This window comes from Thunnus albacares, chromosome 22 (assembly GCF_914725855.1).
Source record: "Thunnus albacares chromosome 22, fThuAlb1.1, whole genome shotgun sequence".
NCBI lineage: Eukaryota > Metazoa > Chordata > Actinopteri > Scombriformes > Scombridae > Thunnus > Thunnus albacares.
The window spans coordinates 3,471,419-3,485,858 of record NC_058127.1 but is presented as its reverse complement, the minus strand read 5'-3'; the positions used below and the strand labels follow the sequence as shown (position 1 = coordinate 3,485,858).

General features: G+C 37.2%; 1 protein-coding gene across 1 annotated transcript; it reads left to right on the top strand.

Moving 5' to 3' along the window:
- The first annotated feature begins 353 nt into the window (after positions 1 to 353).
- LOC122974139 (butyrophilin subfamily 2 member A2-like) lies at positions 354 to 12,811 on the top strand. The gene is made up of 6 exons (XM_044342060.1): positions 354 to 439; positions 2,921 to 3,023; positions 6,158 to 6,481; positions 8,758 to 9,045; positions 9,125 to 9,244; positions 12,077 to 12,811. The coding sequence occupies exons 2-6, from the start codon at positions 2,930 to 2,932 to the stop codon at positions 12,682 to 12,684; spliced, it is 1,434 nt and encodes a 477-aa protein (XP_044197995.1). The 5' UTR covers positions 354 to 439; positions 2,921 to 2,929; the 3' UTR covers positions 12,685 to 12,811.
- The last annotated feature ends 1,629 nt before the right edge of the window (positions 12,812 to 14,440 follow it).

Sequence of the window (14,440 nt, the reverse complement as noted above, 5' to 3'; positions counted from 1 at the left end):
AACAAGTTGAAGCCTGCAAAACCTGACATCAAATCTGATGTTCTTCCTATTGTATTTTATTTCATACTTTATTCTAAAGGCCTGACTTAAAAGCTTACCTACAACTATTGGTAAAGGTTCAGGTATAAATTGTATAGAGACATTTCTTTGTAGTCAGGGTTTCAGGAGAGTTTTAGCATCCACCAATTTCACCAATGGTTCAAATTATAAAAGCAAAAATACATTCTTAATATTTATCATATACATACATATCTTTTTAAATCTTACTAGTATAAAAAACATATACAAATGTAATTACAGACAAGCCTGCCAGATAAAAAAGACAACACACTTCATCATATTACACATGACCATGTTGTTCAAAGTACAAACCATTTTATCTGAGGACTTTGATCGCAGCTTACTGGGAGGTGAGGCGACACTTTGATGCTCTTAACAGGTATGTGGGATTTTTCGAAAACAATTCTACATTTTTTAAATTGCTGCTGTCATGCTTTCAATAATCAAAACATAAATTTCCATTATATTTATATATATGTATATAGAAAAAAAGGCCTTCCTTCACAACAAATTGAATGTGAGACTGTTGAGGCTGTGCTACAGTAGATCATAGACTTAAATCAAAGTATGAAGTTACCACTGGTGTTGCATACTGTACATTTAACAGATATTAAAGCGAGAAAAGATTTGTTAGTACGGGTGCAGGTGAGAACACTTTTTACTGGTGTCCAGATTGTGTGGTGAAGCAGCACAACGACAAGCTCTGAAGGTATGAAGTCAACTAGGGGGGTCCGGGGCCTGCTCCTCTTTAAAACATTTTTTTTAAATGGTGCAATTTGGTGCATTCTGGACATGATTTTTGTCCCTGGCAAAAGAACATATTTACCTTCAAAAAGTATGCTATTATTGATGAAGGAGTCCTATTTATCTGCTTACTGAACAAAAAAACTTGTAGGCCTACTTATTTTAACTATCCAACTCCATTTTAGAATAAAAATAAACCAAATATCTGTACTTATTATCTTTATCAACTTTAAAGTCACCAGAATCTACATCAGTCAGTAAAGAAAAAAGTTAAAATTCTTGTCACTTTCATATTAATATATGTGACTGCACACCGTCTCTCGTTCTGACCTCACACTGACAGTCACTACTCCTATCGATACCTCTCGGTTTGGATCTTTAACGATACACTTATAGGTTCTTTTTCATTACTAAAGAATTGCTTTTTTAAAAATGTGTTATTTAAAAAGAATAAATTGAGAACAAGATTAGAATTTATTTATATTTTAAATATAACTAAATGTTTCTAGAGTACTAACAGTAATGTTTACAACAGCAAAATCACTATATAAACTAACCCTAAGAACCCTATGACCAAAATGTCAATAAAATAAATGTCTCAGTCAGCAACTAAGTTTAAAAGAATTTGACAATTCATAAGATTTGTGGCAAACTAAGAAACAGTTAGACTACAGACAGACAGTTTTTGTTTTAGCTTGTTCGTAACAATTCACTATTAGCTGAGCCGGTGCACTGTGGTCATATAAAACACTGGATGAGAGACTGCAGACAGAGCAGATTGAAATATCACTTTTCTACGTGTTGCTTGTTGAACAGGTGTATTGATGAAGTACTGGATTTTTACTCATGAAGGTTTTATTGCACTTAGAGTAATGAGCGTAGTTGTCATCAACTCGAATTATCTTCATTTCACCTGTGCTCTGCTGTTCGTTGACTTCACTCCGTATGTGTGTGTGTGTGTGTGTGTGTGTGTGTGTGTGTGTGTGTGTGTGTGTGTGTGTGTGTGTATAGAGGAGCTCAGCCCCGACATAGAGAGCAGAGGAGAGGCTGCAGCATGAAAATAAATTACAACAAAACATTAAAAAGTACCAGTAAAAGAACCTGTAACGTTGAAGCTTATCAATATTGATGGTTTCTAATAATTTGGCCCGGGGCCTGTTTAATACCTGGTTTCATTACTCATCCCTACAGAGAAATTAGTGCACATTAAATAAAATTGCCACATCAATGATTATTTTGGAGAAAATAGATCTATAAAACGATGCAAATACAACCGCAGGAAGCTGGAACAACCGTTGATGTCTGGAACAACAAACATCTCTTTCCCTTAAAGTTTAACTGCATACAAAGTGAAAAGCTTTGATGGCAGAGAAAAAGCTTTTTTGCATTAGTGGTACAAAAATAAACGGACTATGACAGAACAAATAAGTCACTTTTTATGGAAATCAGTCTGTAGACGGAGCTCTTGTGCCCATGTGTGAGCCTGAAAAGTTGTCCAGGAGGAAATGTGTACAATGTATTGAATTAAGTATTATATGGGTTTAAAACTGCTCCATGCCTAAAATCAGGCATTGATAGCACCTGTTGACTCAGGTCCATTCTGTTTTTCACTCATTCACACACATTCTTCATATGTCACAAATCCATTAAGTTTTTTTTCATCTTATTTTCTGTGCTGTGTTTCTGTAGTTTGACTTTCTTGGTCTATTCTCTACACACATCTATTGTCTGTTAGTCCTGGGAGAGGGATCCCTCCTCTGTTGCTCTTTCTGAGGTTTCTTCCATTTTTTTCCCTGTTAAAGGTTTTTTTGTTTTTACTTTTTTCTTATTTGAATCAAGGGTCTAAAGACAGAGGATGTTATATTGCTGTAAGATTGTAAATTTGTGATTTGTGATAAATTGACATGTTATAAATATAAATATAAATATTTAAAAATCTTACTGACTGTAAATGTTCCAGGCTAAAACAGGCTGTTTTGTTATCAGAATTAAAACATCCTTCGCACAATGAATTTGTAATTATTTATTTTGTCTTTTCTGGATGAATATTACTGTAATAATATTGAACCTTTTTTCTACTAATTAATATTTTATACATGTGTATCTGAATTTTCAGCACTCCAAGATGGGTCACATGAAGGAAGGACTGTTTCTTAAATTTCTTCTGAGAACCTTCGACCACATCGTTGTCTTCATTCTCCTAATACACCTTTGTGGAGGTAACTAACACAGAGACAAATTAGCAAGGTATAGTAAGTGTTAGGGGTGTGCTCAGTCTTTCTTCTCTGCTCTCCTGTCACGTCTTTCAGCAAATCCAACAATGGGAGTCACATCCACTTGCTACATGACACATTAACTTATTTGGACATCACCCCCGCAGTTGGGGGTGTTCCCCAGAGATAAAGCTGAGCAACTGACACAAACAAAATACTCTCAAGGGACTCTCCATAACCTGTTGTTCCCCTTCTCCTTTCCACAAAGTTAGGTTGTAAAAAAAAATAGGCAATAAATGAAAAGTGCAAAGCAATAATCACCTTTGAAGTTCTTCTCTACATGTTACACATTGTGCTGTCTCTGTGTTATGGGTGGATAAATAGGTAGAGGTCTGTCTGCACATTGACAAGGCACTTGATCTTAGCTCAGTTGTCAGTGCAGTCGTCTATGACCTGAGAGACTGGAATTTGAGACCCGGTGTGGAGACCTCCTTCATAAGATAGTTTATTCATAAACAATTATTTTAACACTTTATCATAAAAGCATAATAAAAAAATATATTTTACACTTATTTCCACTTTTATTCTAATACAAATACAAATATAAATCATTTTGCTGATTCAACAAGTATAGATACAAATATAAATACTGGGCCCTCTGCACATCTCTAGTAAGTGTAATGGATAATTGCTTAATCAGTCAATAAACAAAAAGAGAGCATTGTCAGGTTTTGAAACAATGTAATCAAATAATAACATCAGAAGTACAATGTATCATATCTCTGAGAGAGAGATCATACCACATATAAATATTTTTCCTCTCAAAATGCTGACTAATAATCTCCTGTCATGCAGGAACAAAACTATGTTAGAATGGGCTGAGTGATGGGCCAACAGCGTCTCCTATAAATTCCATTTATATACGACTAGATTGTTCCCAATTACCTTGTGTTTGCAAATGTAATCCTGCATCCCATATCTGTTCAGGTTTCAGCAACATAAGCACTTGATGAAAGGTTGTGGTTTCACTTAAATGTTAATGTTGTGCTTCATGTCACTGAATACATTTTAATACTGTTAAATAAGTCAAACAAAACAAAAATAACTAGTTAGATAACTTTAAGAGACAAATTTAGCCTTTTACCAGGCATCTCCCTGTTTTTGTGCACAAAAACAGGGAGATGCCTGTAAAAAAAAATAAGACGGTTACTCTTCCTCAACTCTTTTGATTACAGTCATAACCCTGGTCTCATTTAAAAGGTGAATGATTACCTTTTACAACCAGAACGTCAGAATTAGTATAAGTAATCCTGTAAATAATGCCACCAGGCTACAAAAGATGAAAAAAGTATCTCACGGGTGGGATATAGCTGGGATTTAAAAGTGGTGATATATAATAATAATAAAATAATAGTACTTTCAATTTGTACTGCACTTTTCATTAATAGTGAAACTCAAAGTGCGACAGTATTAAAAACACAACACACAACATAAAGAAAATAGTCATAAGAGTTAAGATGAAAAAGCCTTCCTGAATTGAAAGGTTTTTAAAAAGGTTTTTAAAAAAGAGTCTAGGGTCTGTGCTGCCCTCAGATCGGTAGGAGGGCTGTTCCACAAGCATGGTGCAGCAGAGCAGAAGGTTCAATCCCTCATGGTGCGGAGCTTGGTGCTGGGGGCCTGGAGGAGCAAGCTGCTGGCAGATCTGAGGGTGTGGGTGGAGGTTTGTAGTTTGATCAGTTCCTGTGGGTATGGAGGCGCATGTCTGTTAATGGCTTTTTATGTGAGCAGGACTTCGTACTCGATTCTGAAGGAGCCAGTGCAATGAAAACAGAATTGGTGTTATATGTTCATGGATTCTCACGCTCATCAGGATCCTGGCAGCGTTGTTCTGAATGCACTGGAGCTTGTGGATGCTTCTGCCATGGATCCCTGTGAAGAGCGCATTGCGTTAGTCCTGTCTTGAGGAGATAAAGGCATGGACAAGTTTCTCTTCATCTGACAGGGTTAGACAGGGGCGGAGTTTAGAGATGTTTTTGAGATGGAAGAAAGAGGTTTTGCATAGATGTCTTATGGTCATCAAAAGTCATCTGACACCCAGATTAGTGACAGAGGAGGAAAGGAGGATGTCCTGGCCATCAAAGGTGAGATGAGGTATGGGGAATGCAGGCCAATATAGCTATTACACATTTTGATGTGACTTGGAGCTAGAGGGGTGAACCTGGTGTAGCATGCCGATAAGGAGAGCTTCAGTTTTGCTGCTTTTTAACTGCAGGAAATTTTTGCTCATCCAGGCCTTTATCTCCTCAAGACAGGTACTGAGGTATGACATGGCTGCAGAAGGGCCTGAGCCAGTTTGATGTACAGCTGGATATCATCAGCATAGTGATCTAGACCTGCATCCTCCCAGTGAAACATACTCAGTCCTATATAGGGAAGATCTAATAGTGAGGGTCAAGCTGTTCTTGTAAAACTGTCTCTGGACTGCCAAAAGAAAGATTTGAGGGCAAAAACCCCAGAGAACTGGTTATACCCAGAGGTACATTTTCAAGATTGATAATAAGGACTTCTGTTTTACTTTAATTTGGCTGAAGAATATTTTTGGCCATCCAACTTAAAAGAGACAGAGGATTGTGTTGCTTGGTTTCCGTTGGAAGTACAGCTGTATGTCATCAGCATAGCAGTGGTAATGTTATGCTGAACTTCCTATAGACAGACCCCACTTGAAGCATATGTTATGAAAATAAAATGGGGCCTAGGGTGCAGCCTTGGGGTACAACTCAGGAGACAAAAGCAGAACAATAGTAAATATGATCACAACTGAACTCTTTGTGTCCAAATACATTTTCATTGCATATGAACAAAGTTTGAATTGTAGTGTTAAAATGACTCTGATCAGCATTTTTATGGGCCTCAAAGCTGCATCACATCAAACTTCAAATATTTCAAAATCTATCAAGACAGACAACTTGCTTCCAATAAATTAATCAGATTAGCTTATTTGTGCTTCTAAAACAGCTTCATTGCCTACAATACATTCTTGTAGTTCTGAAACTCTTATGCATAAGTCATGAATATTTAACCGTACAGAGGTGAATGTTTTTTCTAAGATCAGAATTTTAAAATAAATCTACTTTTTCCAGGTCAGTCTCAGCGTGTCATGACAATGGTTGGTGATGACGTTGTTTTACCATGTCAGCTGAAGCCTCCAACAGATGCTGCTCCAATGATCCTGGAGTGGGGGAGACCTGACCTGAACCCCAGATTTGTCTTTGTGTGGCACAACGGTCAGGAACTTCTAGTGGATCAAAACAAGGCCTACAAGGGAAGAACATCACTGTCCATTGACAAACTGAAGCGCGGAGACATTTCACTGAAAATCTCCAAAGTGAAAATCTCTGATGAAGGAACATACAGATGCTACATTCCAAAACTGTATAAAGAATATTTTGTTGAGCTTGTTGTTGGTAAGTAAATAGACCAAACTGCATTGCACTACATATAGAGCTTTTCTACCTGAGGTGCTTTAAAGGATGTGGCTATATTATGCTTTGGATACACACACACAATACTTGTTAGGAAATCATTTCATTGTTGGTTTGGCTCTGCAAATGTTGACAATAAGAAAAATCTAGAAAATCGCCAGACATATTCTTTAAATTTTTCCTCTCATCCATTCATCCTTTTCAGCGGGAGTCAGCAGCCACACATTCCTCCATTCTCTATGTCTCTGTTTAGCGTTGGCAGGTTAGGCTAACCTAACTTCAGGGCTAAACCCCTTCACCTTTCCAGTAGCTGGGGATACAGCAGGTGAAACTTTTCTTGGTCTTGAGAAGCTGCAGCATTTATTAATTGACACAATGTAGCTTGTACTGTACTACTAGATTGACAACTTACTGCTAACCTTTTCCTCTGCTCCACTCGCATTCACCATCACTTTTCTGCTGCTCGCTCTCTCTCTCTCTTAAACACTCACTTGCTATGCACACACATTACACACTGCCCTATTCATCAGAAGGAGCGAGGTTAGGAGTTTCACAGGCAACCACACAGAGGTTGACTCATGTTTTGGAACAGTGCTGTACAGAGGCTCCCAAATGCTATTGATTTCCAGATTAATGGATATTTGGTGTTACTTTTGGCACTTTTTGGCCTGGTGGGGGTTCTCGTTGGCCTGGTGGCCCGCCAGGCCTGTACAATTATAGGGGAAACACTGGTACAAATAGTCAAGCAGGAGAAATAGGTTCCCATTTACTCGCATGGCATTCTTTTGTAACCGGTTTTTTAGGACCCTAATGGTGTCTAGTTAAGAATTTTTCATGTTGGCAAAGTCATCTAATGGTCCATAGGGTTCATTTGGCGGCCATCTTGGATTGAAGTCCACGCTAGTGCAGAAAACGCTGATTCTCACAACTCCTGAACCAGACAACATACAAAGACAAATTAACCCAATTTTTCATAGAATTTTGACACCAGTCAAATATAAAGGACATTGACATGGTATAACCGCTCTTTATTGATGAAGAACAGGCAAATAACATATTTTAGGCTCAGTCCCACTCGCCAGAAAAAATGGATATTAGAAGTCATTCGTGCCCTCTGCTATGGCTATTCTAAACACATGCGTACTGCTGCTGCTGCTGAAAATGTAAAGCTGAAGGCAAATTTCTCTCTTAGAAACAAAATAGTAAAAGTTATATTGTTAAAATATAAGTTTGTTATTTGCCTGTTTTTCACCAATAAAGAGTGATTGTGATCTTTCCATTTCAGTCCTGGCCTCAAAATTATATGAAAAAGTGGGTTAATTTGTCTTTTTATGTTGGCTGGTTCAGGAGTTGTGAAAATCAGTTTTTTTTGCCAGTCACATGGACATCAATTCAAGATGGCCATCGAACCAACCCCATGGGCTATTAGTTGACCTTGGCATCATGAAAATTTCTTAACTAGACACGGTTAGGATCCTTAAAAAAACAAGTTACAAAAAAATGTCATGTGGGTACCGTGTTTCTTCTGCTCGACTAATAATTATTATGAGCTTGATGTAGTTAAAGTATTGCAGTAAAAGTACATAAGTATTATGAGCTTGATGTAGTTAAAGTATTGCAGTAAAAGTATATAAGTATTATGAGCTTGATGTAGTTAAAGTATTGCAGTAAAAGTAGTGGTTTGGTCCCTCTGACTGATATATTATTATATATGACATCATTAGATTATTAATAGTGAAGCATCAGTGTTAGAGCAGCATGTTACTGTTGTAGCTGCTGGAGGTGGAGCTAGTTTCAACTACTTTATATACAGTTTTCAGTTTTTGGACTTTTCTGCTTTGATTTTTGCTGAAATATTGGATCATTTGAACATTTATTGAAATGAAAGCATGTGAGAAGTTTAGAGGGAAAAATCACTATTTGGTGGAGCTGTTAACAACTCATAGACATGTGAAATGTGACCCCGACTACACACTGCTTTTTGTAAGACGTCAAAAGCCCAAAAAGTTGGAAACCACTGGTTTCATTTCTAACAGTGTGTTGCATTTTAAAAGCTTGTTATATTATCCATTGTGTCAAATCTTCATCTGAAAAGTAACTAAAGCTGTCAAATAAATGTAGTGGAGTAGAAAGTACAATATTTCCCTCTGAAATGTAGTGGATTTGAAAGTGTAGATGTGGAAATTTACAAAGGATGGACTATGTGCACTCTTATCCAATGATTTTTGTTTGAAATGTCTCCTCTCTCTCATAATCAGGTGCTGTCTCCTCACCTGGCATCAGCTTAGTGGGGATTGACAGATCCTCCAGCGGGGTGATTTTACAGTGCGAGTCTAAATGCTGGAATCCAGAGCCTGAGATGTTTTGGCTGGACGGTGAGGGAAACCTCCTCTCTGCTGGACCTACAGAGACAGTCAGAGGTCCTGATGACCTCTATACTGTCAGCAGCAGAGTGACTGTAGAGAAGAGACACAACAACAACTTCACCTGTAGAGTCCAACAGAAGAACATCAACCAGACCAGAGAGACATACATCCATGTTCCAGGTAGAAGTTGTTTCTTCCAACTTCCAGCTTCCAACTGATCAAACACACAGTTTTATTGTTCTTACTTTTATCATTTCAGATGATTTCTTCATGGCTCCATCCAGTTGTGCTGCTTTTGTCACCACCAGTGTGTTGTTTGCCTTCATGTTTATTCTTGTAGTTGTCATTTTTGTCCTGAAATGGAGACAACACAAACATGGTGAGTCAAAAAAATTATTTTTTTTAACTTTTTTATTAATGTATTATCAATTCTGAAAATCTTAGATGGTTATATGAAACAGTTCATTACAGTAACAGTAATACAAATTAGTCAGTCAATCAGTGTTTATTTATTAATACTGAACAGTCTAATGGTATTATTCATCATGTGTTTTCGAGGTTTTTAATAATAGTAGAGGAAAATTGAAATAGTGCTTCCTGTTGACTTTGTCTTTTTTTCTTTCTTTTTTCTTTTTTCCTCATGTTGCCTTATCTCCTTCCTTCTCTGATATTTCTTTCTCCTCTGAATTAACCTTTGTTTTATAATCTTCCATCAGTTTCTCTGTCTTCCTTATTTGGACAGTTATTTGCTCCTTTTGATTCAGAAGTTCCTTATTCTGTTCCTTCAGTATATAAATCAGCTGCTCCACATATTTCTGCTCTTTCTCTTTCTTCTGTAGCTCCTCTATAAGTTTTGCCTTTTTATTTTCCAAATCCTCCATTTTCTTGCTTTCAGTCATGAGCTGATTTCTAATGTCTTCTTCCCTCTTCAAGTGATGATGTTCTTCTATGTAATTATAAACTGTAATGTAATTTTTATTCTTGTGATGCATCTTGATCTCTGTGCACAAACAGAAGCAGAAATAACATTAAACACATTAAACACTGAAGCCATACAGAAATTAAGTTAATATTATTTCATTCAAATGACAGCAAATAATATCTTTACACTCTATACTGCTTCCACTGTATGATATAAACCAGGATAACAGGCAGGATAAAAGGCTAGATATATAAGTAGGTAGTTTATCTAACAGTGTCTTGACAATGAGTAGCAATGTGTATTTTTCTCCTTTGGTATAGAGAGGACCAAATATCACCTTGTTAAATCAGACAAGGTGATGTGCACTGGACTCCCACTAACTGTGCGATGTAAACTACGATTTAACTCAACTAAGATAAGAGCTCGCTATCCAGCAGTGGATTTCACTAGTGATGCACTCTCAGGGTCCTATCTTACACCCGGAGCAGAGTGGCACCAAGCACCGCACAAGTCTCTTTGCTATTTTGAGACCGACGCAGTTGTCATTTTCCCGTCCAGTGTCCACGTTGTTAAAATAGCAAATGCACTTGTGCCCATCAGAGCGCCCATGGACGTGTTGGTCTAAAAGTAAGGTGTGGTCAGGTGCATTGTTGGCGCATTGCTATCTTGAGGCAGCAGAGAGTGATTGCGCTATTGACCAACAAAAACCTGGTCTGAAGTCAATGGTGCAATGTTTCACTGTTATTTTAAGGCGCATTATCGGGACAGTAATATGCACCTACAGAGGCGGGTGCACAACATACATTCTGCTTGTTACACATACAGGATGCGCAGCAGCGCACAAACATGCAAAAGGTAACAAATAAAAGGATTACAATGTGAAAGATTATTAATGTGTATATTGATATATTTTAAAAAATACATGTCATAATGCTTATTCATAATATTTATCAGAATTAACTAATCGCAGTAATGACGGATTAAATTGTTTAATTATTTGACCAAATCGTGGCAATACACGGAGGTATTTAAACAGATGGACAACAACAGATCAGACACAGATCGACTTTCCTGCAGCATCAATACATGATGACATGAGGAAATAAATGAGGTGAAAACAGTGATTAAACTAAAGAAGGAAATAAATCTGCACAGCTTCTAGCTGCTGCCAGCAGCAGGATCAGAACCTTGGAGAGCTGATCAAGTCAAGTGATAACTGTGTTGATGATTTTTTACATGATTAAAATTGATCATTTAATTTTTGAACAATAATTAACAAATATTCTTTAACATTTTTGAGAGTACAGTGATCAGGTTTCCATACTTTCAGTAATTAAAACCCTGCTGATTTGACCTGTTACTCCATGACTGAACAAAACGATTTTACAGAAACCGAAGCTGTAATTAAAAAAAATAAACCTTTTCAAAAACCAAATGAAGGTAAATTTGCAATGAATTAATGAACAGGACCTTAAACTGGTGGTCTGTGGCTGACCACAGGAGGGTCCAGGAGCAGCAGAGGCCAGTGTGCTCATTATGGATCGTGTGCTTTCCCTTTGCGCACGAGCAGATCAGTTTCCTCTGCAGAGAAGCGCTCCTTCTTACTACTTGGCAAATGCGCCGCCATAATAGCAATCCGCCAACGTGCAAGTGCACCTGGCTCTTAAAGGGAATGGGAGATGACACTGTGATTGGTTTATTGCATGTTACACCAAAAACACACCCATAATTAATTAGGAGACTAAGGACAACCCCTTTGAACCATGCGCCTGGCACATCGACCATTTTTCCGCCGTTAAAATAGCAAAAGTGGATTTGGACACACCCTAAATGCACTTGCACCATGTGCTTCAGACCATGCGCTTCAGACCGTTAAAATAAGGCCCTCAGACTTCATCTTCTTCATCATCTGGACACTCTCTGGAGCAACTGGAAGGGGATACAACTTATGTCTACTACGAAGGATTGATTGATAGGCTATTTAACCAATCAAAATACACCGTAAGCAAGACTTAGCAAATGATAGGCAAAGACATGAAACTAAAGAATAGACATTCGTGCAATATAAAAACTGAGATGGAAATACATAAAGGATATGCAATCTTCTTTACACACCTATTTCATTATTTTATCAATCAACTGCAGAAGATTGTGATTTCTTACTTGCAGTAAACAAAGTTTATATCATATAGTGGAAGTAGTATACTGCTGTCATTTAAATTAAATAATATTAACTTAATGTGTGTTTGGCTTCGGTGTCTAATATGGTTTCTGCTTCTGTTTCACCAGAACAACGCCTTTTGAAGGAGGGAGAAGACACCAGGGTGCAGCTCACTGAAAGCAAGAAAATGGTGGATTTGGAAAAGGAAAAGGCAAAACTTAATGAGGAGTTACAGAAGGAAGCGGAAGAGCAGAAACATTTGGAGCAGCAGATTGATAAACTGAAGGAACATAAGAAGGAACTTCTGAACCAAAAAGGGCAAATAACCGTCCAGGAGGAGAAGACAATGAAACTGATGGAGGAGAATGAAACAAAGTCTAATTCAGTGGAGAAAGAAATATCAGAGAAGGAGGGAGATAAGACAGTAAACAGAGCACAGGGATACTTGAAACTAAAAGAAATCATTAAAGCGATCAACTGGAGCCTGGACGAGAGAAAGCAAGAAGAACAGAAAGTGGGCGTGGCCATAGATAAAGTAATGAAGATGACTGATATAGAGGTTTTAAGAATGACAAACAAGAACAAGCAACTACAGAGCCACGTGGAGGAAATTAATGAACAACTGGAAAAGATAAACAGACAACAAGATGAGATACAGGAGAAACTTAAGTCAGAGACAAAAGAGAAGAAAGAGGACAACAAAACAAACCTTTTAACACATGATCAAGTTATTTGATCTTAATGTGCACTTAATGATTAAAGATTTGGCTTTTAACACTGTATCACAAGGTGCGTTTCTAACTGCATTTGCATTTTCTTCCCCCCCCCCCCCTCCCCAAAACAACTGAGTAGTGACAGAGAAAACAAAATACCACTACTACTACTACTACTACTACTAATAATAATAATAATGATAATAATTAATAAATATCATAAAATAGGCTTTACACTTTGCTGAAGTGGAAAAGTTGACGTATTGATAAAAGCAAAATGCAACAAAGTGCAAAGGAAACAGACATGGTGATAAAGTGATGATATACATGAATCATGTGACTTAAACATCACTGAAGAGCTGAAAATATCAGATCTGTGTGGAGCGATGATGAGGAGACTGTAACCTTCCTCAAATCAATGCATGAAACAAACAGAAATGTCATATTTCCATCATGTTTCTACATAGTTTTCCATCATTTGAGCTTTGACTGTTGCTTTTTAATGACATCATCTTGTTCTGTCCTCTTCTTCTGCAATGGTTTATTAACACCTACTGGAGATGTAGCGCCACCAGCTCTTCATCTTGTTTAAAAAACTCCAAATTCACATGACAGCAGTGGATGAAAATTTTCTTTTGCTGATATCCTGTAATTTTGTGACAAAAAAGGATCCTTCAGCCTAGTAGTCAGACCGATGTGAAAATAAGTTTAAGGTATGACCTGCTGCTGATAAATAACAGATAAAAGAGCAGCCATTAAAAAAAAAAACATAGATTTGGATGAAACCCAGATTTAAGTTTTGTAATATTGTGTTTTTGTCCCTTTTTGAATATATTGTAATAACATGATGATTAAGTTTTGTATTTTTCTAAAATAAATACATTATGCTTCTTTTCAGTGTAACACACCTGTGCAATTTGGAAACAGGTGACTTCTGACTTTGATTTTGTGTGTGTGTGATATACAGTATCGGGGTGGAGCCGAATCCAAATACTGGACTGTTATTCGCCAAGGCACAAATATTGGAATTTTTTTACGAACATTTATTTTGTACAAATATTTAAAAAAAAACATGTCAAATACCAGCACGCAGGTCGGTTACATTGCTATGTCAATCGCTCTTCTCTGCTCCACTGTTACGTCTATCAGCAGGTCTCAATGAGGGGAGTCACATCCACCTGCTGCATGATGCACATTTCCTCATGTGGACATCACTCCCAGAGTAGGGGGTGTTCCCCAGAGATCTGAACTACAGACACAAGTGAAGAGCTCTCAAGGGACTCTCCATAACCTGTTGTTCCCCCTTTCCTTTCCACAAAAATAGGTTGTAAAAAATAGGTAATAAATGAAAAGCGCAAAGTGCAAAGCAAAAATTGCCTTTGAAGTTCCTCCCTATAAGTGACACACTGTGCTGTCTCTCTGTTATGGGTGTATAAATAGGTAGAGGTCTAACTTTTAGCTCAGTAGTCAGCACAGTCGTCTATGATTTGAGAGACTTGAGTTCGAGACTTGGTGTGGGGACCTCCTTCATAAGATAGTTAATACATAGGCAATTATTTTAACACTTTAGTGTCCTAAAATTAAAAGTATAATAAAACAAAAACAGGATTTTTATGCCTATTTCTGCTTTTATTCAAATATGATTGAATTTTCTTTGTTTTCTTTTTACTTGCTAAAAATGTTGTTTCTGTTTTTAATTTAGATTCTCCTCCCTGCTGTTTATGTCGTGTTTTCAGTGTGACATTGGTTAAATTGCTTTTTTTGTGTGTTATACTGTAG

Excerpts from the sequence above, each read along its gene's own strand:
- LOC122974139 (XM_044342060.1), top strand. The coding sequence starts at position 2,930 with ATGGGTCACATGAAGGAAGGACTGTTTCTTAAATTTCTTCTGAGAACC. Across the intron at positions 9,046-9,124 it reads GACATACATCCATGTTCCAG|ATGATTTCTTCATGGCTCCA; the intron begins GTAGAAGTTGTT and ends TTATCATTTCAG. Across the intron at positions 9,245-12,076 it reads ATGGAGACAACACAAACATG|AACAACGCCTTTTGAAGGAG; the intron begins GTGAGTCAAAAA and ends CTGTTTCACCAG.